This window comes from Macaca nemestrina (genome assembly GCF_043159975.1).
Source record: "Macaca nemestrina isolate mMacNem1 chromosome 4 unlocalized genomic scaffold, mMacNem.hap1 SUPER_4_unloc_2, whole genome shotgun sequence".
In the NCBI taxonomy this organism is placed as follows: Eukaryota; Metazoa; Chordata; class Mammalia; order Primates; family Cercopithecidae; genus Macaca; species Macaca nemestrina.
Window position 1 is genome coordinate 185,562 of NW_027257556.1, and position 23,596 is coordinate 209,157.

The following is a 23,596-nucleotide window of genomic DNA, read 5'->3' on the forward strand; positions in this document are numbered from 1 at the left end:
TCTCACATGTAGACTAAAGGGGACCCCATTTTAGAGGCAATCGGCAAAGATGCCCATTTACCTCTGCTTCTCTGCCAGCCTTCCAGGCCCCATGCAGCCCGGCTTTTTCTCCCACTCCTCTGGGCCCTGGGTCCAGGGTCTCCTATACAAGGAGGAGGGTATAGCCTTGGAAAGACAGCCGCCCTTGGGGAATTCTGAGGGGGCCTCCCTGTGGGAAGCTGGCCTGCGCTGACAGCATAGTCACGATGAGGCCCAGAGGGCTGTGCATGGGAAGGAGGTGAAGGAGGCCTCTGCCCCTCGACCCCAACCGTGGACTTTGGCCTTTCAGGTACTACTTGGCCCTTTCCTTTCTCCTGGACAGGGGGAGTGGGCGGCAGGCTTGACCAAGTGAGATAAAGGCCTCTTCTGGGAGGTCGGTCCCCTTGGGTCCCAGGAGAGACCCTGGGCAGTGAGCAGTGTCCCTCTGGGTCTGACACCTGGCACCTCCCTGTCTGGCTGGGACTTGGGAGGCCACAGGGACCACTTCTGATCACCAGGTGTCGCCAGCACTGGGCAAGGGCCTCCCGGGCAGCCCCAAGCCTGTGGTGGGGGATACGGGGCAGGGTCTTAGGGCTGCCCCAGCTCCTCATGTTGTTCTAAGGCCCCCAAGATTTTGGCCCCTGGACTGGAGTGCCCTGGCCTCTCAGCCCCTAAGGAGCACTGACGAGGTGCCGGTGCGATGCTGAGGAGGGGTCGTGCCTGCTGGGCAGAGGGGTGGAGACACCCCAGGTCTGAGTCTGCCAGTCCCAGCTCTCTACCCCTGCAGGGCTGGGGGCAGAGGGAGCACAACACCTCCCCTCAAGACAGACCCGACCCAGCAAGGTCTCAGCCTGGCTGGCTGGGCCCCCGCCCCACTACACCTGCCCTAAGCTGGGGTTTCCCTGTCTGTGAACCCAATGGTAAGACACTGGGGTCCCACCCAACCCTTCCTGGGTGGTGTGAAGATTCAAGGTGTCTCGGGACTCCAGGAAGGAGTTACTCAGTGCAGGCTGGCACCCTGGGCAGGCTTCCTAGAGGAGGCGCCAGGATTTGGGTTGGATCTTGCAACGTGGATTCAGTGTGAGGATGATGCCGTCCTCTGAAATGTCCTTCTCCCGACCCTGTTTTCTTTGTTAAATGCAACTTGACACTTGACTGTCAAGACTCAGTTTGGTGTCACCTCCTCCAGGAGGGCCCCCCTGACTACAATCCTCCTTCTTTACCCAGAGGCCACCATTGCCCACTCATGTGTCAGCCTCCCTGGCTGAGACTGAGTTCTTGAGGGTGGGGCCTGGCCATCTTGGGAGCTTGGTTGTATCTGCTAACCTTGCCGGCTCCTCCAGCTGGGTGCAGAGCTCCAGGGAGGCCACTGGGCCATTCCTAAGGAAGGCTGGAACCCAGGCCTCTGGGGTGTGGGTGGAGATCCCACTCCAAGGGGTCTGGGAACACCCCGTGCCCTACCCCTGCCACCCACCTTCAGGTCATAGAAGATGATGTCACCGAGCACCAGATACATGTTCACGTAGTAGACGGTCTCCTCGTCGAACTCCAGCAGCGAGTTGCAGAGCTACAGGGCCTTGAGGTATAAGTGCTCCACCAGCTTGCCATGGCCCAGCCGGTGGTGCAGGGCGGCCAGCCGTGGTAGGCCATGCGCTCGTTCACTGGTCCCCTGGGTGCAGGCCAAAGGTGCAGGTGTGAGGACGTGGCTCCCTGGGGCAGGGAGGGCTCAGGCCCCTCAGGAGCAGGTATGCAGACCCCGGGCTGCATGCCTGGCTTGCCTCCAGGCACCTGTGGTCACCTGGGCAGCTCTGGCCAGTCCCTTCCAGGTTCCCAGACTCACTTTCCCGTGTGCAAAGCAGAACTAATAAGGCCTGCCCCTGTCTACTGTGAGGCTTTGGAAAGTCGGACTTGGATGGCCCAGTTCTGTGTCTACACAGAGCCACCTGCCTTTGCTCACTGGTTTTAACCAGGAGAACCCAAAAGCCATGCAGTCCAGGTGCTCCTGGGCTCCCCGGCTCCAGGCAGCCCACCGACGTGACATCCGACTCCTCCTGGGTGTGGCACGATCAGAGCCCCCTACCTTGGGGAGTCAGCTGCACACCTACTGTGTAATGGGCCACGGGGCACAAGGCGCTGGGGCATGTGGCCTGCCTAGGGTTCCCTGTCTCTGGAGGGGGACAGACGACCCTGGCACAGCACCAGGGGATGCCCGGCCTTAAGGGGCAGACTGCTGGAAAGGGAACTGGGATTTTATCAGCCAGAGAGCTGTGTGGTTGATGATGGTGGGAAGGGCACAAGAGAAAGGGAATGTGCCACTCAGCCTGGCACAGGGACCAATGAGATGCCTGGCATGTCTGGAAGGCAGAGGGCACACTGGGCGGCCCTTGTCGTCAGCAGCAGGAACAGGCAGAGGAAGCAGAGCTCAGGCAGGCAGGGAGCTCTGCACTGCGTGAGAGACCTTGGGCTGTGCCCCACAGCCGGACGGGGAAGCCCGTTGGGCAGATCTGCCTGCCTGGACAGGAGACCAGGAAAATCCATCAGCTGTTTCAGCTCCTGGCCTGCAGACCTGGAGGCTGGGCTCTGGCAAAGTGTGGGTCCTGGCAGGGTGGGGGCTCAGGGGACTTACCCAGAGTGATGCTGAGTGCTAGGGCCATGTAGGCAAACTCCAAGCCCTCCTGGGGCTTCTCCAGTGTGGCCAGAAGTGCCACCAGCTTGTTGCACAGCTGAAGCTGCAGCTCCACCTTGCGGTTGCCCGTAGTCACTCCAGGGGCAGGGCCTGGTCCTACCACACAGGCAGGTGGGGTCAGGTTTCCCACAGCACCCACCTTGCCCAGCGCCCTCCTCAGAGCTCAAACATGTACTTAGAGCTTCCCACGCCCCAGCTACCCCTGCACCTCGACACAGCTCTGTGCTCTGGGATAACACACAGTTCAGACACCCAAGTTGGGGGCTGAAGAGTCACCTGAGGCCCATCCAGCTACACCTGACAGCCTCAGACCAGCCTCTCCCACCTGGGCACCGGGGGTCTGACTGGGGGGAGCCAGCACTCCTCTCTGCTCTAAAAACACATTTATCTGTGCCCAGGGCTGAGCAACACTGTGAGCTCAGAGGAAGGGAGAAGCCGTCCCACTTCGGAGTACATGCAGACCTGGGTCTCCCACTGATGCTGTGTGTCCTTTGACATGTCCCTGTGCCTCTCTGAGCCTCAGTTTCCTCATCTGGAAGATGGGGACAGGACTTCTCACTCATGGTTGCTTGAGGTCATCAGGTACAAGGGTAGAACCATTGTCACGTCCAGGCCCCGAGCGTTTGTCTCGGGCAGGGGCATGGTCAATATCATTCCCGGTGAGACCACTTGGAAACTCATCATGTGCATGGGTGGCCCTGCCTCCAGGTGGGAGACCTCTACCCTGCCACACCTGTGCCTCAGCCCTCCAGGTGCTCCACTGAGGCCCACCCACATCAGCCCACAGTCCAGCTCACCCGGTAGAAGGACATGCCTTCCTCCCGCTCCCAGGCCCCATTGAAGAAGATGTCTCCAGCTGCCTCAAACAGCTCCAGCCCCAGGTTGGGGTCGCCTGTGTACAGGTCCACATTCTGTGCCACCTGAAAGGAGACAGAAGTTCCCTCAAGACCCACACCTAGCGAGGTGGCCACGCGCACCTTTGCCAGCCTCCTTCCTCTCACACACTACAGGTACACCTGAGCATTTTTCAGACCCTGTGCATTAGGGCTGCCCCCACCACTGGCATGAGGACAATGAACTGATGCACCTGAGTGCCAGGAGGTGACAGAGCAGCTGCAGCCCAGGAGCCCGATACCTGTGAATCCTACCACCAGGGCTAGCCCTAGCCCACTCCCCCTGCACTCAAACCAGTCTCTGTGGCCCTCAGATTGCTGGGAGCCCAGCCCCTGGTTCCTTTCTGCGTTGCCACATCCCTGCCACATCAGCAGTGTTTGTGGGTGGGCCTGGTCCCCTCTTGGCCATGAGCTCTTGATCCTTCTCCTCAGCTCAAGGAGGCATACAGCAGGTGCTCAATAATGAAAACTTCACCAGGCTCGTGGGCTTCACAATTTGTTCCAGATCACACTGTGTTTGGGAAAGCCTCTGAAAACAGTCACTATGATAGATTCATTTTGTAAGGAGATGTGCCACGTGTCGCTTGGAGCAAGTTCTGTGTGTTAACTGAGTGGTCGCATTATTTGAGCATGTGCTGTATACCCGCAGATGCTGTGCACTGTGAGGGGCCACGCCTCTGCCCTCAGGGAAAAGATGCTGGCCACTGGGGGAGGATGTGAGGGAACCAGTTGGAGGGAGGGAAAAGGCACACAACAGTTGCTCAGCAGTGGTTTAGGAATGAGTGGATGGATGAATGAATGGATGAGAAGATGTAGACACATGGATGGAAGGATGGGCCTGTGGCTAGATTAATGCTTGGATGCATGGATGGATGGATGGATGGAATGATGTGTGTATGTCTGTATGTATGTATGGGTGGGTAGATAATGTATGGATGGGTGGAGGGTAGATGATGTATGTACATGTGGATGGATAGATGGTGGATAGACGAATGTATGGATAAACAAATGGACAGATAGATGAATGGAGGGATGGATTAATAGGTAGATAGGTGGGTGGATGGATGATGGAAGAATGGATGGATGAACAGGTGGATGGATGGATGATGGAAGCATGGATAGATGATGGATAAATAGATATGTGGATGGATGATGGATGGATGGAAGGATGAACGGACGGATGGAACAACAGGTGAATGGATAGATAAAAGGATGGATAAATGATGGATGCAGGGATGGACGGATGGATGAATGGACAGATGGATGGATGATGGATGGATGGAAAGATGAACAGATGAATGGATAAATGGACAGATGGATGAATGGTGGATGGATGGAAGGATGAACAGGTGGATGGATGGAAGGATAGATGAACAGGTGAATGGATAGTTGATGGAAGGATGAATGGACGAATGGATGGATGAACAGGTGAATGGATGGATGATAAAAGGATGGATGGATGGATGATGGATGGAAGGATGAACAGATGAATGGATGGATGAATGGATAAATGGATGGATGGAAGGATGAACAGGAGATGAGTGGATGGATGGATATATGGTTGAATGGATGGATGGATGGATGAAGGATGGATGGATGGAAGGATGAACAGGTGAATGGATGGATGATGCAAGGATGGACAGATGGATGGAACAACAGGTGAATGGATGGATAAAAGGATGGATAAATGGTGGATGGAGGGATGGACAGATGGATGGATGATGGATGGAAAGATAAACAGATGAATGGATAAATGGACAGATGGATGAATGGTGGATGGATGGAAGGATAGAAAGATGAACAGGTGAATGGATGGTTGATGGAAGGATGAATGGACGGATGGATGGACGAACAGGTGAATGGATGGATGATAAAAGGATGGATGGATGGATGGAAGGATGAACAGATGAATGGATGGATGATGGAAAGACGGATGGATGGAAGGATGGATGAATGAATGGATAAATGGATGGATGGAAGGATGAACAGGAGATGAGTGGATGGATGGATGGAAGGATGAACAGGTGAATGGATGGATGATGGAAGGATGGATGGATGAATGGATGAACAGGTGGATGGATGGTCGCTGAATGAACGGATGATAAAGGAATGAATGAATGATGGATGCACGGATGGATGGATGGATGATAGAAGGATGGATGGATGGAAGGATGAGCAGGCGAGTGGATGAATGATGGAAAGATGGATGGATGATGGATGGATGGAAGAATGAACAGGTGAATGGATGATGGAAGGATGGAAGAATGGATGGAGGGATGGATGAACAGGTGAATGGATGGATGGATGATAAAAGGATGGATGATGAATGAATGGATGGATGGACGGACAGGTGAATGGATGGATCATGGATGGATGGAAGATGGTTGGATGGATAACGGAAAGATGGAAGGATGGACGGATGGACGGACCAAGAGGTGAACAGAAGAATGATGGATGGATGATGGAAAGATGGAAGGATGGATGGATGGATGGATGGACGAACAGGTGAATAGATGGATGGAGAGGTGAATGAATGGATGGTTGCATGGAAAGATGAACAGGTGAATGGATGGATGATGGAAGGATGGATGGAAGGACCCACAGGTGTATGGGAAGATGATGGATAGATGATGGATTGATGGATAGAAGGATGAGCAGGTAAACAGATAGATGATGGAAGGATGAATGGATGGGTGGATGGACAGAGAGTGAACAGCACAGGGGTCCTCCTGCATCCCTTGTCACTCACCTGGATGTACAGGTCCACCAGCTCGCTCTGCCGCAGGATGTAATAGATCTTCCCTGCTTGCAGCCAGGCATGCGCCGCCTCCTCTTTCCTCTGGAGGTCAATGGAAATCTCCAGACTTCGTTTGGTGTAGTCCAGAGCGGATTTGTAGGCCCTGGAATCAGACGCAGGTGTCAGAACAAGGGCTCTCATCCTCCTGGAACCAGTCTGCCTCCTCCCGTGGTCTGGCGACAGATGAACTGGAATGTGCAGATTGGGAACAGCCCTCTTGTGTGTGCAGTGTTCTGCCCTTCCCAGGCTGCTGGGAGGACCAGGGTGAACACACACGGCATGGAAAAGATGAAGGACATCCTTCTGAGGGAATCAAGCATCATGCTGCCCTGTGGCAGGAGGAGTGTGCTAGTCCATCTCCCCTGCCTCCCAGACATGGCCGGTGTCTTCTCCAGATGCACCAGGAGCCGTTAGTGTTCAGAGGCTATCTGGGCCGATGATTCTCAAGGTGTGCAGGCATCACAGTCACCCGGAGGCCTGTCCTTATAGCTTGCTGGCCCTGCCCCCAGAGCTTCCGGCTCCACAGGCCTGGGGCAGGCCCTAGAACTCCCACTTGCCACAAACTCCTAGGTGACATGGATGCTGCTCTACTGGTCCAGGGACTACACTTTGCGAAGCATAGCTCTAGCACACTGGCCCATTTTCCTTCTGTGAACCTGAGGCCAAGACTGGAGCCAGTCTCCCAGGTCCCCATGGAATCTGGCTCCTTCCCTGCTCTCTCAGTAAGTCCAACACTCGAGGGGGTGTGACTGCAGCAATGTCACTGGGCCCTATGGGTGGGGTGGCCAGGGCCATGGTTACCCCACCAGGTCAGGATGCTTGGGGGAAGGGGAGTAGGCCACATATGGGACGTGAGACCTTGAAACCCTGCCCCAGGGAAGGAGGTGAAACAACTGGCTTTGTCTTCTGTGGGAGAGAAGCCACAGGTGGCTGCTGTGGTCACATTTAAGGGGACAGATGAAGGCCAGGAGTGAAGATTCAGGGCAGGCAAAGATCAGATGACAAAAGCCACCATAATAGGAAGAACAGCCCAGAGTGCACGTACTGCCTCTGCTGGGGTTGAGATGACCTTTGACCCAACAAGGGAGGCTCAAGCTGGGACTCACGGGCCAGCAGCAGCCCTGGGACGACCCCAGGCCCACCAGCTCAAAGCATCTGATGCCAAAGAACCAAATGATCAAAAGGAGAGGGGCTGATGGCGCCCTGAGCCAGCTTCCCTGTGCCCCCCTCCCTGCCCTGCCCGCCCCCACCTCCACCACTGCAAAGCCAGCCCTTACCACTCCGTGCCCAGGGACAGGTAGAGCTGACTGATGGTCTCCAGGATCTGCCCCTCCAGCACCTTGTCGGCCACTTTGTGGGTCAGGGAGAGCTGGAGCTTGTGGTAGAGGACACACTGGGCCTTCCTGGGCATGATGACGCTGTATAAGTAGCACAGCCACTGGACGGCCCGCAGCTGGCCTGGGCAGAAGACAAAATGGAAGATGTTAGTCTCCCAGCATTGAAGCGAGGCTGGCTGTTCTCGGAGGCCCCTGCGCCATGCTTGCCTCTTTCACCTCTGTGAGCCTGGGTCCCATAGGCGGGGAGCCTGAGCGCAGACAGGCCATGCACCTGTGCAAGGGCAGATGCCAAGCACACCGTGACATGGGCACAGCTTGGTACAGATGCTCATGGTACAGGCCGGCCTTCTTTACAACTCCCAGGGCTGAGATCCTGGCCAGGCTCAGCCCCTGCACCAGGCCATCTATTTCTCCTTCACAAAGTCCCTCTGGTCAGGACCAGGGCCACCTTCAGCCTGAGCTGATGAGGCCAGGGGCACAAGTATCCCCTGTCACAGATGGAACTCGCAGAGAGCAAAGCCAAGCGTCATGTCTGCCACACACGGCATCATGTTGGGGGAATGGGGTTCAAAACCGGCCCCTGGCGTTCCCACACATGCTTCTCTCATGCAACCAGGCTCCCAAGCCACAGGCTCACTGGCCTCTCCCAAAGCCAGGGCGCTGGGAACAGTGGAAAGCTTCTGATTTTCTAGTGTGAGAAATGTTCCGGAGATTAATACAGGAAACCAGGTACGCCGAATGGACATCTGTCACACACGCCCCCCAACAACAGCTGAATACACCGTCCTCTCGAGCACCCATGGGATATTCCCCATGACGGACCATGTGCCAGGCCACAAAATGAGCCTCAGTGAATGGAGAAGGACTGAGACCAAAGCAGAGGTGTTCTTCAGCTGTACTGGCACGAACACTCGAAATCGACAGTGAAGGAAATGTGGGAAATTCAAAAATATGTGGAAATTACACACTCCTAAACAACCAGTGAGTCAAAGAGACCATCAGGGAAACCGAAAACTAATTGGAGAAGAATGCAAACAAATGCACAGCCCGGGCCAGCGCGGTGGCTCATGCCTCTCATCCCAGCACTGTGGGAGTTGAGGCGGGAGGATCGCTTGAGTCCAGGAGTTTGAGATCAGCCTGGGAAACATGGTGAAATCCTGTCTCTATATAAAAAAAAAAAAAAAAAAAAAAAAAAAAAAAAAAAAAAAAAAAAAAAAAAAAAAAAAAAAAAAAATTAGGCGGGGGGGGGGTTGGTGCACAAACATCTGTAATTCCAGCTACTCGGGAGGCTGAGGCATGAGAATGGCTTGAATCTGGGTAAAAGTTGCAGTGAGCCAAGATTGCACCACTGCACCCCAGCCTGGGCAATAGAGCAAAACTCTGTCTTAAAAAAAAAAAAAAAAAAAAAAAAAAAGCACAGCGTATCAAAAATTCCAAGATGCAGCTAAGGCAGTGCTGAAAGGGAAATTTATAACTGCAAATGTCTACATTCAAAGAAAGAAGAAAAATCTGAAATCAAAAACCTAACTTCCGCCTTGAGAAACTAGAAAAAGAACTAAACGCAAAGTGAATAAAAGGAAGAAAATAATAAACGTGAGAGTGGAGATGGGAAGTAAAAATACAGAGAATGGAAAAACAAGACATAATCAACAGAACCGAAGGTGGGTTTTTTGAAAATAATAACAAAATTGACAAATATTTCACCAGACTAACCAAGAAAAGAAAGACGGGACACAAATGACTAAAATCAGAGACTGAGCACCATGGCTCATGCCTGTCATCCCAGCACTTTGTGAGGCGGAAGTGGAAGGATCGCTGAGGCCAGCATTGAAGACCAGCCTGGGGGAACATGATGAGACCCCATCTTTAATAAAAATAAATAAATAAATAAATAATTAAAAGCCCAAGTTTCTAAAATCAGAAATGAAAGAGGAAACATTATTGCCGACCTGACAGAAATAAAAGGATTCCATGAAAACACCATGAACAATTGTACACCAAGAAATCAGACCATCCAGACACAACAGCCACACTCCTAGAAGGACACAAACTACCGAAAGTGACTCAAAAATGACCCCAAGTAAGCATGTGGGGTATCAGCGCCGCCCTCGGTCTCCTCGACCGTTCAGCGCAGGGTGGGGAGACAGGGAAGCATGATCCCCGTTCCCTGGCCTGCATTTCCGAGTCTGAATCCCCCAGCACCCCGGGGAGGGCCTCGTAGGAGGAGGTGTTACAGGCTGTTGTGCCAGGAGCAACCGGAGGCTGCAGTGGGGGCTGGGGCGCTGGGTTCCTGGAGGGTCTCCTTCCAGTCAGAGAATGCCCCTGGGGAAGAAGCCTGGGTCAGAACCCCCCACCCCTCCTTGGGCAGATATGTGGGACCAGGGCCCCTTCACAAGGTCCTTTCCAAAATCTCATCTCTCCTAGGGCCAGGAGTGGGTGCCAGGCCTGTGCTGGGAAATGGGCAGGTTTGGTCACAGCCCCTGGGGCTCTGGTCCAGGCCACAGGAGGCACCTCTGAGTGGTCTCACTATGCCATGACAAAGCGCTGCAAGGCAGAGGGGACCCACAACAGTATCCCTCGACTCTGCCATTTTCCTGGACTCAACTTCCTCATCTATCCTCTGCGGCCTAGATTTCAGACAGCCCTGCCCACCTACTGTCCGTTCACTGCTCAGTCTGCAGTGACTGTTCGATAGCACCCCATGGCTCCCCAGTGCTCTTGGGGAAAAGGCCAAGCCACAGCCTGAGGCCCCAGGCCCTGCTTAGCTCTCCAGAAGAGCTTCTCACCATCCAGCACCCAACCCACCCGCTCCCAACTCTGCACCTCCCTGCATAAGCCCTGCTCACTCACCCCCGCTCACACCCCACTCATCCCCGCTCACACTCCCACTCACTCACCCCCACTCACATTCCCACTCACTCACCCCACTCACTCATCCCCGCTCACACCCCACTCATCCCCGCTCACACTCCTGTTCACTCACACCCCATTCACTCACCCCCACTCACACCCCACTCACACCCCACTCATCCCCACTCACACTCTCATTCACTCACCCCATGAAACCTCCGCTCACCAGCAATCACACCCCACTCATCCTCGCTCACTCACCCCCACTCCCTCAACCCTGGGCCTTCACACAGGCTACATCACCAGCCCCTCCTCCACCACCAGCCCCTCATCCACCACCTATTAGTTGACTAAATCCTCTCAACCCTCTGGTTCTAGACTAAAGAGACTTCCCTAACCTGGGGCCAAGTGCTGCCCCACCATCACGCCACTCACCCTTTTGTGGCTTCTGTGGCCTGAAGCTCACATTCCTACGCTCAGTCTCTGCCACCCCAGGACCCTACAAGCCCCATTTGTGGGTGGGGCCTGGCACACTCTGCACACAGCCCCTCCCAGCCACTACCCTGGCCTCCGGGGCAGCTGGAGAGCCACGTGCCTTTGCTCCAGAGACTTTGGCAGAGGGTGGAACCACCCCCTCCCTGAGGCAAACCTACAACAACCTTCCCTTCCCCACTGGCTTCCCGGGCCTCCTCTGGAACCTTGTGCCTGCATCCCAAATGTACTGGGATGGTCCCATTCCCCGGGAAATTCCAAGAGCCCTTGGTGCGTCCACATCACCAGGCTGTCCACATGTGGACCCTGAGGGGAAGAGACAGAGCTGCAGAGGGGAGACGAGAGGGCCTCCCTGAATCAGCCCCTCAGGAAGGAGCAGACCTTTCAGGGACATCAGTTGAGGTCCCTGCAACCTAAGGCTCTGAATTCTGCTACCCGCTGAGGGCAGTGTGACCTCCCATCTCTGAGGCAGAGCACAGGGTGAACTGCAGCTTCTCCAGGTCATGAAGAAGGAACCCACAACTATATGTGGGCCCCAGCACTGGAAAGGATGCCCCACCTCGTTCGGGGACCAGGCAGGGGTCAGCATGTTCATTGGAAGAAGTGTGGGACCCCACGGCCTCCAGTGCCAGAGTAGACGGGAGGTTCAGGCCCACCTCAGGCGACATCCTCCAAGCCCCCAGCCCACACCACAGAGGGGTGACTGTCGCATCCAATACCCACCGTACTCAGCTCTGTCACCACCCCCCGCGTTACCCCAAGGCCCAGCTCATAACCAGAGGAAGCCTGAGCCACGCGCAAAACCCACCTTGTTCCTGCGGCTGCTCGGTCTCAGCTTCCTCTACTGAGTCTGGCAAGGGAGAAAAGAGAAGCAATGAACACCCCCAGCCAGCACCTCTGGTTCCATGTCAGGTTCAGCTGGGTGTCGGTGTTGCAGGGTGAGAGCATTGCAGGGTGCAGGGGTTGAAAGTAATATCATCCGAGGGCCGGGCGCGGTGGCTCAAGCCTGTAATCCCAGCACTTTGGGAGGCTGAGACGGGTGGATCACGACGTCAGGAGATCGAGACCATCCTGGCTAACACGGTGAAATCCCGTCTCTACTAAAACATACAAAAAACTAGCCGGGCGAGGTGGCGGGCGCCTGTAGTCCCAGCTACTTGGGAGGCTGAGGCAGGAGAATGGCGTAAACCCGGGAGGCAGAGCTTGCAGTGAGCTGAGATCCAGCCACTGCACTCCAGCTTGGGCGACAGAGCGAGACTCCATCTCAAAAAAAAAAAAAAAAAAAAAGTAATATCCTCTTCCCTCCTGGATCATGGGAACAACATCACTGGGGGGTGTATACTTTCTGTGATATGGGGAGTAATATCGTCTTCTGTGCCTTGGAATATTAAGAACAATATCATGGGGGGGCGTGTACATCTTCTGCAATATTGGGAATAATATTATCCTCTCTCCCCCTGCATACTAGGAAAGATAGCAGAGTGGGTGTTCACCTCCCGTGATATGGGGATTAATACCATCTTCTCCCCTTCCGGATAGCAGGAAGAGTATCACACGGGGGTCTACAGTGTCTGCGATACTGGGAGTAATATCAACCTCTCAGCCTTGGAATATTAAGAAGAATATCACAGGATGGATGTACACCCACGGCCATATTGGGAGTAATATCAGCCTCTCCTCTCCATGGATATTAGGAATAATATCCCAGGATGTACGCCTCCTGCTCTATGGGGAGTCATATCATCCTCTCCCTTCCAGGATATTAATAACAATATCACAGGGCGGGTGAACACTGCCTACGATACTGGAATTATTATCATCCTCTCCCCCTCCAGATACTAGGAACCATATCACAGAAGAGCTGTACCCTCCCTGCGATATTGGGAGTAATATCATACGCTTCTTCCATGAGTATTAGGAGCAATATCACCGGGTGACTGTCCATTCATTGCTATGTTGGGAATCATGTCATACTTTACTCCCTGGATATTAGGATCAGTGTCACAGTGTGAGTGTACACCTACTGCGATATTAAAACTAAGATCATGCTCTCTGTCCCTGGATATTAGGAACAACATCACAGGTAGGTGTACACTCCCTCGATATTAGGAGCAATAATATGATTAATTAGTAAACATCAATGATCAATTTTAATAATTATCAGGCTGGTCTCGAACTCTTGATCTCAGGTGATCTGCCTGCCTCAGCCTCCCAAAATGCTGGAATTACAGGGGTGAGCCATCGCGTCCAGCCAACACTTCTTTACATCTCTTTTTGGACCTCAAATTTAGCATGCCCAAAATGCACTTTTGATTCCTCCTGCTATAACCCACTCCTCCCATAGTCTTCCCGATCCCAATAACAGCATCTCTAGCCTTCCAGTTACTCAGGCCAAAATCCTTGACATCATCCTTAAAACTTCTTTTTCTCTCTCTTGTCATCCAAGAGAGAGAGACTCTCCTTTCAAAATAAATGCCAGACCTAACCCCTTCTCACCTTCCTCATCATTTCCAACCACGTCCAGCCCTCATCATAGCGCTCTGGGTTACTGTAAAAGCCTCCCAATCGCCAGGCAGAGTGGCTCACACCTGTAATCCCAAGCACTTTGGTAGGCCAAGGCAGGTGGATCATCAGAGGTCAGGAGTTCAAGACCAGCCTGGCCAACATGGTGAAACCCCTCTACTAAAAATACAAAAAATTAGCCGAGCATGGTGGTGGGTGCCTGTAATCCCAGCTATTCGGAAGGCTGAAGCAGGAGAATCACTTGAACTCAGAAGGCAGAGGTTAGAGTGAGCCGAGATCGTGCCATTGCACTGCAGCCTGGATGACAAGAGCGAAACTCCATCTCAGAAGGTTAAAAAAAAAACAGCCTCCCAACCCAACTCTCTCCTTCCGCCTTTCACCCTGCCCTGCATTCTACCTTCCACTCTCAAACATTTCAGAAAAAAAAAAAATTATATCCACAGAAAGAGAAAAAGAAAGTGCAAATGGGGTGAAATGTTTGGGGAATCTGAGGGAAGACCATACGGGAATTCTCTGTACTATTTTTGCAACTGTTCAATAAGTCTGGATTATTTCGAATTCAAGAGTTAAAGAAAGAGGCCGGGCGCGGTGGCTCAAGCCTGTAATCCCAGCACTTTGGGAGGCCGAGACGGGCGGATCACGAGGTCAGGAGATCGAGACCATCCTGGTTAACACGGTGAAACCCCATCTCTACTAAAAAATACAAAAAAACTAGCCGGGCGAAGTGGCGGGCGCCTGTGGTCCCAGCTACTCGGGAGGCTGAGGCAGGAGAATGGCGTAAACCCGGGAGGTGGAGCTTGCAGTGAGCTGAGATCCGGCCACTGCACTCCAGCCTGGGCAACAGAGCCAGACTCAGTCTCAAAAAAAAAAAAAAAAAAAAAAAAAAAAAAAAAAAAAAAAGAGTTAAAGAAAGAAAGAAAAAAAATCTCCCTTTGTGAATCCATCCTGTATTTCCCCTGGCAACTTAAGGACGCTCTTAACTAAGCACATCTATTTTTTCATGAACACTTAAAGAACCCTTGCCTAGTTTTGACTTTCTGTGCTTGGCAGAAGTGTGTGTGTGTGTGTGTGTATTTCATATATATGTGTGTGTGTATATATGTGTGTGTGTGTGTTTTGTGTATATATAGAGAGGGAGAAATATATACGTGTGTGTATATATAAATCTATATTGTATATTTACTATGGTAATATATATATCTGTGTGTGTGTGTGTACATATATTACGTACCCCATAGCCTGTCCTTAACCAGTTCTAAACTTAGTGGGAAAAATACATACCTAAGCAGAGAATTTCAAAATAATATGATGAATGTTTTGATAGAGGGATGGGTTGCTATGGAACACGCTGCTAAGACACAAAACCTCCTAGATGGGACAATGAATGAACGAAATATTGCAACTATAGGCACCCCCTCTGATATCCCCACAAATGTTTATAGTTATATGCATTTGCTTCCCCCAGGACCCCCGTTTCATAAGGGTTAGTCCTAGAGCCTAGCAAGTTCCTACTATGGTTGGCATACATATGCCATTCAAGAAAGAATGACTGAGTGAATGACGAGTTAAGAACCATTTGTCAGCCAGTGCTCAGTAACACAACATGCACTGGTATGCAAATTATATTTTTGTTGAAAGCAAGGGCAGGATCACAAATTATCCTTCCAGAGAAAGCAAACCTCAAAAGCTTCTTTACCCTACTAAAGCACATTATAAGAAGCTCCCCTTATATAAAAGAAAACCTCCTCGTTCATTATCAATGGCGTGTAAACCAATAAGCCTTCACCTCTGATGACATCTCTTCCGTCACCAGGGCTAGATAAAGGAGGTTCCGGAAACCCTGGTAGTTGTGAAGGCGGCTCCCAGCTCTGACACTCTTGAACCCTGCGGGGGCGGAGGTCACACAGCAGAACAACCGAGGGAAGCATCATCAGGTTTCGAATATGTTTGAACCAGAGACGGCAAATAGGCTTCAACCAGCTGAAAACACCAGAGATTCATGGTGGCCACCTGAGGGGTTGTGCTCTTAAAAAACAAAAATTAAAAATAAAATTAAAAAATTAAGAAAGGAAGGGGTCAAGAATCCATCAGGTCTGACTGAGATGTGTATCAGTGACTAACACCCCGTAAGGCAAAAGTGCTCCGGTGTGCTTTGGGTTCTCTTCAGCAGTATTTAAAGGCGTGTGCTTCCCTAAGACTAAGCCACGGGAATACCCCTAGCAACACTGCCAGGAGAAACGTCTACCATGGATTTGGCTAGAAATACAGTTGTCTTTAACAAATTAACACTGAATAAATCCTGCCTTATTAGAGCCTGAGAGGATGACATTCTCAATGATAACAGTTATCACTACAATCTCCAAACATCTGCGATCCTGCAAGGAGGAACTGTGACAGCGCAGGTCACGTGTCCAGAATGCTTCCCAGACTGCCTGTTACAGAATAAAAGAAATGAAACCCCCCCCAAGAATGTCTTCTCTCACATTTAGCCAGTTGTTCCTTTGTGTGCATCTCTGTGCTAAAATGGCCATTCTTCCCCACAGCCTGAAGTCATATGCTAAAATAAATGAGACTCACATGAAGCCAGAAACGTGCAGATGCGAGGAAACCAACACAACTGAAATGGGCTGGAGAGTGTGGCCAGGAGGATGGTACTTCCCAGGAAGCAATTACTTCATCTCTGCCCATGAAGCAGGCAGCTGTCACTGTCCCCCAGGCCCACACCAGCCACTCGAAGTACGTTCTAACCAAACTACCTCCAACAATCAACATCAATACACCACACAATTGGCTTCTGAAAGGACACCTTGCAACCAACAAGAAACTGTTAGCACAACTTTGAAAACCTGTGCAACTAAAAACCTTGGAAAGGGATAAACACTGCCACATTTTGACTCAAATACTGTCATGGGGTAGCACTGCAATAATTCACTGAAACAAAAGAATGAATGAGGAATACGTTTATATAGGAATCAGAGGAAGCATGACTAATCATTTAAAGAAATAGGTCAAGAAACTGCTAGGTTCAAATGCTACCGTGAGACACTGTCAAGGCCTTAGGCAAATTCACTTCTCTTGGTCCTGTTTCTAGGTTCATCAAAAACCAGCTTTGGACTAGGGAATCTGTTGCTTCCCAAAGCCTTCCTTCTGTGATTCCAGCCCAGATTTTAGGACTGCTCTCCCACTTGGTATATGAAAGTGCTTTCTGTGTAGAATAGCAAGAGTACATTTCTGTGTTGAATGAGGTTTGGGACCTACTCTATGAGGCAGAATATCATCATGTAACTTTAAGCATGACGACAAGGCGCACTCTAGAATAAGGATAACACATAAGATGTGGCCATACACCTGTGCGTGCCTGGCAGGGAGATGGAGAAGTCTCATTTAATGAAGCCGCGGTGCCTGTTGCATCTGAATATCCTCAGTCCACATCAAGTTCACAACGTCCTTCTGACATCAAACCACAGGTATCACATACTTTTCCATACTTTCTACCCAAGATTAAAATATGCAGAGCACCGTGATAAAGACGCCTCCATCCCCAGCATGTTGGCTCTCGTTCTGTAGAATTACATACTTGAGGTACAAAATGATCACCAGGCTGCAGCGGCAAGCAAGACTGGGCTCCGTGGGGACAGCAGGCCCTGCAGCAGCCACCACTCCTGTCCCCACAGTCTGATGCAGCTGCAGAGAAGCTGTGGTTGAGGCCATTCACTTTGTGAGAGAACCACACAGGAGGGAAAAGGTAGGGGAGGTAGGGAAGAGGGCAATGTCAAGCCTCTGAGCCCAATCCAAGCCACCGCATCCCCTGTGACTTGCACCCAGATGGCCTGAAGTAACTGAAGAATCACAAAAGAAGTGCAAATGCCCTGTCCCACCTTAACTGATGACATTCTACCACAAAAGAAGTGAAAATGGCCGGTCCTTGCCTTAAGGGATGATATTATCTTGTGAAATTCCTTTTCCTGGCTCATCCTGGCTCAAAAAGCTCCCCCACTGAGCACTTTGTGACCCCCAGTCCTGCCCGCCAGAGCCAGAGAACAACCCCCCTTTGACTGTAATTTTCCTTTACCTACCCAAAGCCTATAAAAGGGCCCCACCCTTATCTCCCTTCGCTGACTCTCTTTTTCGGACTCAGCCCGCCTGCACCCAGGTGATTAAAAAGCTTTATTGCTCACACAAAGCCTGTTTGGTGGTCTCTTCACAGGGACACGCATGACAGGCAGGTGCAGAGCCAGGGAAGGACCTGTTATGAGAACAGAAAGGAATGTGCCTCCCTGTACGCACACTCGGATTTTATGACAATGTGGGCAGGAGGCTGAACAGGATGCCTGAGAACATGCCTCCAAGTTCTTTTGCTGATTTTCTAAATATTGGTGTAAAATCTGAACTCAGACAAATTTCTTTTTAAATCGTTTCAATCAACATCTTTGGTGCTCAGCATCATGTCTACATGATCATCTAGAAAACCAACTTCTGTTCTAAGGCTCACATCTTCCTATTAAGTCCCAGGGATTTTACAAGGGAATGCACCTCTCATTCGCATCAAGCACACACACAACTACCATTAAAGAAATGCTTAATTTGCCTACATAATTTTTTAAACACCCAGATTTGAAATACAATAGAGAAGACAACTTTTTGATAGCTCTGCTTTCCAACTGCGAACTGCGGGTCGAGAAAATAACCTGCCATGATTTCTAACCAGTCAACAACCTGTCTTCCCTGGCTGCAGTAGGAGCAATCTTTCTGAGCTCAGGATGAAAAAGAACCCAGCTGTTCAGGAGACAGATAGTCATCAGTTCTCAGCGGGCTTCCTGGGTCCCAAATCCCCATGTGATACGTGGAAGTAAAAAGCTATCAATGACCAAGCATCTGAACTCTTATCCCACCTCGACATCTGCTTCTCCTGCCATGTAAATTTAAAATTAATAAGCCTGCTATTAGAGAACAGAGTTGGTGCTGCATCTGTCTTCCTAAAATTATGGATAATTACCAGCCCACAATGGCTTCTAATCAGATTTGAGTAGTCCCTTAGACAGGAAGCTAAAGTGCCTCAGCCCTAAACTGAGAAGAAAACAGAAACTGGAATGCTCTAGGTTTGATTTTTTCCCCCTTGTTCTAAAGTTGATGTTCCCGAATCTCCTTCTACTGTCTTGCTTATAAAATGTATGAGAAACAGGGAAATTTAAAGACATGATAGAAATGGCCACTTTTTCTAGGTACAACCTTTGTGAACATTATTTTCAGCTGCTGGGCTTTTTCTCCACAAACTGTGAGCCTGGAGGACATTTTCTCCCTCGTGGTTACACATTCAGAGTCAGGGAAGGTGGCTTTAGCAGTAAAGAGGGGAGTGCAGTGAGAAGTGACCGGACACTGAGAAGGGCAGACAGGGACTCTACCTCGGTGGCCTGCAGCACTCCTGAGCCTCGGCCTTTACTTTTCTATCTGTACAAAGGATCTAAAGGCCTGTGATTCTAGGCCACGACAGCTCTTCATACACACATACACAAACATCACACGCCTATGTGAAAAGCTGTGACACTTGGCTGATTTCCTGAAGAGGTTATCTTGTATCATTTCTACTCATGTACTCCACCTCCTTCCAGACAAGTATCTGAGGATGATGGGCTATCCCACAGCCATGTGTGTAACCTCTCCTGCTTAGGATCCCTGTTCACATAGCATTTTCCAAAAGCATTTGGTGTGAAGTGACAGAAGAAAGAAGAATAAGGTTCTTTCAGCCCATTCATTCATTCATTCATTCAACAAATATTGACTGACTATCTACGTGCCAGACACTGGTGATATAACAGCGAACATATATTTTTGTAGGTAGAGACAGACAACCAAAAAGTATGTTAAAGAGTGATCGATGCTGTAGAGGAAAATACACCAGGAAACAGGAAAGACGAATACCCCTATTCTAAACAGGAAAGAAGAAGCCACCCTACACTGGGGTGACGCTAGCGTTACAAAATGGAAACAGCGGCCGGGCGCGGTGGCTCACACCTGTATTCTCAGCTCTTTGGGAGACTGAGGCAGGCAGATCACCTGAGTTCAGGAGTTCAAGATCAGCCTGACCAATATGGCAAAACTGTGTCTACTAAAAACATAAAAATTAGCTGGACGTGGTGGCACACGCCTGTAATCCCAGTTACTTAGGAAGCTGAGGCACAAGAATCACTTGAACCTGGGAGGCAGAGGTTGGAGTCAGCCGAGATCACACAACTGCACTCCAGCCTGGGTGACAGAGGAAGACTCTGTCTCAAAAAAAATAAATAAATAAAAATAAAAATAAAAATAAAATGTAAACAGAGAATAAGATACCAAAAGAAAGAACATGAACAACTAATTGTAACAAAAGCCTTTGTAAGCCGATACTTTCCTTCCTGGATCCTTGTCCCTTACAAATGGAAAAAAAGGGTGGGTAGGGGGTAGCATCAAAATGATGTTTTAAGACGGCTTGTGGTTTCACATGTCTGACAGCCATACTCACGTACTTCAAGGAAAAAGCTCTAGCTCTATAAGCCATCTGGGCAATGGTTTAATGTCTTTTCCTTTTTTTTTTCCCCAGAGTTTTTAAAATACAGGAAAACATGTCTGTTTATTTGGCTGCTCTGTGCCCGCACACGTGCAAACTGTGCTAACAGGTTTTTCCATGTTTTGCTGAATTTGCCAGCTTGCCATAAACAGGCTTCCATGTCGTAATTGTCTATAAATAGCACAAACACACGAAAATGCAAATCAAGACAAGCTGTCCCTTCCACTCCTGTTGCCATGATGACAGGAGAGCGACCATTGGCCAAATCAATACGCGGAGACTGCAGCTGTCTGGCAGAGAGCACAGGGTCGACTGCTTTTCCCATAGCATTTAAAGAAACAAGCGGAAACGGCTCTCCACACAGGACAGACACGTCCTTTGTTCTTTGAATCAATACTGCCAATGCCCAAAATACTTTCTCCATCACACTATCTATATGGAATTCAAGTTCCTTCCAATGCCATGAGTAACGCCAGTGATAGACTATGTTTAGTCATAATGACCCATTAGCATTCTTTTTCCTCTAAAATGTTGAAATAATAACATTGAGTGTGCACTCACGAGGTGCCAGGCTCTGAGTTTGATCTCGTTTGGTTCTCGTTGAAATCCTGTAAGATCAGTACCATATTCTCTCATTTTTCATAGATGAGGAAACTGAGGCATAGAAAGGCTAAGTAAGTTGTCCATGGTCACAGGTTATTTAGGAACTTTTCTCCAAACTTTCAAAACTTAACCACTGCCACTATTACAAATGGGTTTTTGTTTGTTTGTTTTTGGTTTTTTTTTGAGACAAGGTCTTGCTCTGACCAGGCTGGAGTGCAGTGGCATGATGATGGTTCACTGCAGCCTCAACTTCCCAGGCTCAAGTGATTCTCGCACCTCAGCCTCTCCAGTAGCTGGGATTACAGGCATGAGCCACCACATCTGGCTAATTTTTTAATTTTTATTTTTTCTAGGGATGGGGTTTCATCATGTTGCCCAGACTGGATCCAAACTCTGGGCTCAAGAGATCCTCCCAGGTCAGCCTCCCAAAGTCCTGGGATTACAGGTGTAAGCCGCTGTGCACAGCCCTACAAATGTGACTTATACAAAGTCAGAGCAGTGAGCAGGAAGAGAACAGAGACTTCAGTGAGTCTCCTGGCTGTGGCAACACCATATCCCTCCTCCATACCGTAATGTGTCTACACCCACCAAGCTCCTAGACGTTGAAGGCAGGCCAGCTCAGAGACGAAACAGCAGTCAAGAAAGAGAAGATGCAGACATGTGTCTTGATTTCAGCTCGAGCGTGCCTCTCTGCCTTGCAGCTGCACAGGCAGAAACCAGGGGCGGTGAGTCTGAGACAGTGTGTTTGGTTCCTGGCAGGTAATCTTTTGGGAGACCATCCCATACAATTAGTGTTACACTTCTCAAAAAGGAAGTGTGACTTTTATAGAAAAATCATTTCCATTTGGGAGAAAGGCCTAATAAAACCACAAAAGGATAATACATTCATACAACAGCAAATTCAATTCATCTGTCACAAACTGAAATCCCAAAGCCCTCTGGGCACACAGCTGCTTTTCTGAGCTGAAATTCAACTCCAGTTGAGAAACAGGTCAATTTTTCTAAAAAATTTTCTTTTTCACATGCCTTAAATAAAAATTCCTTCCCCTCACTTGTCATTTTCCAGATTTAATGGCTCTGTTGGTCTTCCTCTCATTTAGGCCATGAGCACTGGCTGCATGTCTGCTACGGCCCGGACTCCAAGGGAGGTACCCTAGGGAACACAGATGACCTCAGCACAGCGACACCCTCAAGGAGCACACACGGAGAAGGCAAGATGATACAATCGCAGACTTCACACAGAAAAGAATGTGGCATCCATACCCCATCCCATTTCTAGAAAACAACGATGCTGAGTCAGTAACATTTACCGAACAGCCTGCAGTGTGGAGGCAGGCACGAGGGGGCTCCATACAGGGAAGAGCACCTTCAGAAGGGGGCATGCAAACAACGTGGATGCAGGAGACGCCCCCACGCACAAGGGCCAGCCTGGGGGCCTGCAGAAATGTCCATGCATCTGGGAAGAGGGAGAGAGGACAAGATACTTAAATGCTCCAAAATGAATAGAAGCCTCCCAAGAACTTCCCCCGAAATGGGGCAGGGATTTACAAAAGACCAAACCGAGCATGCGCAGTTACCTGAGCATAGCGCCAGGAGAGCAAGCTATTCCAGGAAGAAACAGGGTCCCTAGAAGCCTGAGCCTCTACTCCCAGCTCTGCGACTCATTCACCCTATGACCTTGGTGAAGGCTCTTAGCTTCTGTGAGCCACAAGAGAATCACGCGAAAACAGAAGATATGAAAACTGCTCTGCCTTTTTCACAGAACTGCTGAGGGAATAAAATCAGATCATGGATTTTAAAATTCTCTGTGAATTATGAAGTAAAATACAAAAATATGAAATCATTCTTACCATTAGTAACAGCTCTGTAAAATTAAGAGCAGAGGTAAGATCACAGCATTTTCCACCTCCCGACTCCCGAGAGAAATAGTGAGTCCAGCCGATGTATTTGTGCAACCCCAGTATCTAGGCTTTGAGAGCCTCAAACCGCTCATGAACTCTGACAGTATCACTGCAGCCCACTGCTCATTAAGTTCTCCAAGACAGTCAACTGACATAAAATACTACAGCTTTTTCAGCTGGGCTTGAAGCCCAGCACACAGCACAGCTAAACAGTGAAGAGGTTTTCTGCCACTAGACTCAAAAGCTGGCTTTTGTAGATTCCCATAGAAAGAACATTCAAGGCCAGGCATCGCTGCACATGCCTGTAATCCCAGCAATTTGGGAAGCCGAGGCAGGAGGATCACCTGAGGTCAGAAGTTCAAGAACAGCCTGGCCAATATGGCAAAGCCCCATCTGTACTAAAAATACAAAAATTAGCCGGGCATGCTGGTGGGCACCTGTAATCCCAGCTACTCGGGAGGCTGAGGCAAAAAAATCGCTTGAACTTAGGAGGCCGAGGTTGCAGTGAGCTGAGATCATGCCACTGCACTCCAGCCTGGGCGACAAGAGTGAAACTCCATCTCAAAGAAAAAAAAAAAAAAAAAGAAAGAAAGAGAATTCTTTTTTGCTGATGTTAAATTTCCTGTGCTTAACACAGAGAAATCATACAACACTGAAATCCTGAAAACATATCATAAAAAGCATTTAGCGACTGAAAAGACATTCAATATAACCTGTAACAGTGAGTTCCCCTCCTCTTTCCAGCCAGCTCCACTAACGCTGTGACCCTTAACAATGCTTTCACTAACACAGAGGAAAATTAATAGGACCGCTTACCCCTCTCAGCTGACAGCTAAACCAGTGCTTCTCCCTAGGCTCACTAAAGATGACCTTTACCCAAAACCAGGCTGCAACGACCCTGTAGATGTTGACTAACGATTTCAAAATTCCCATATTCTTTGTCCATTCCTAA

At 50.0% G+C, this 23,596-nt stretch overlaps 1 protein-coding gene and 1 long non-coding RNA gene across 2 annotated transcripts in view; one reads left to right on the forward strand and one right to left on the reverse strand.

Annotated features, from left to right (window-relative positions):
- Nucleotides 1–15,726, forward strand: part of LOC139361040 (uncharacterized) — a 124,855-nt gene extending 109,129 nt beyond the window's left edge. Inside the window, exon 5 of the long non-coding RNA XR_011618618.1 lies at nucleotides 15,410–15,726. This is a non-coding gene — a long non-coding RNA (uncharacterized lncRNA). The remainder of the gene's footprint in view (nucleotides 1–15,409) is intronic.
- Nucleotides 511–11,741, reverse strand: LOC139361037 (SH3 domain and tetratricopeptide repeat-containing protein 1-like). The gene is made up of 8 exons (XM_071089526.1): nucleotides 11,633–11,741; nucleotides 11,255–11,379; nucleotides 7,948–8,002; nucleotides 7,672–7,852; nucleotides 6,347–6,497; nucleotides 3,502–3,624; nucleotides 2,645–2,800; nucleotides 511–1,687 (listed from the first exon to the last, which is right to left on the reverse strand). Exons 1-7 carry the CDS (start codon nucleotides 11,739–11,741, stop codon nucleotides 2,777–2,779), a joined length of 768 nt encoding a protein of 255 aa, XP_070945627.1. The 3' UTR covers nucleotides 511–1,687; nucleotides 2,645–2,776.
- Nucleotides 15,727–23,596: the final 7,870 nt, after the last annotated feature.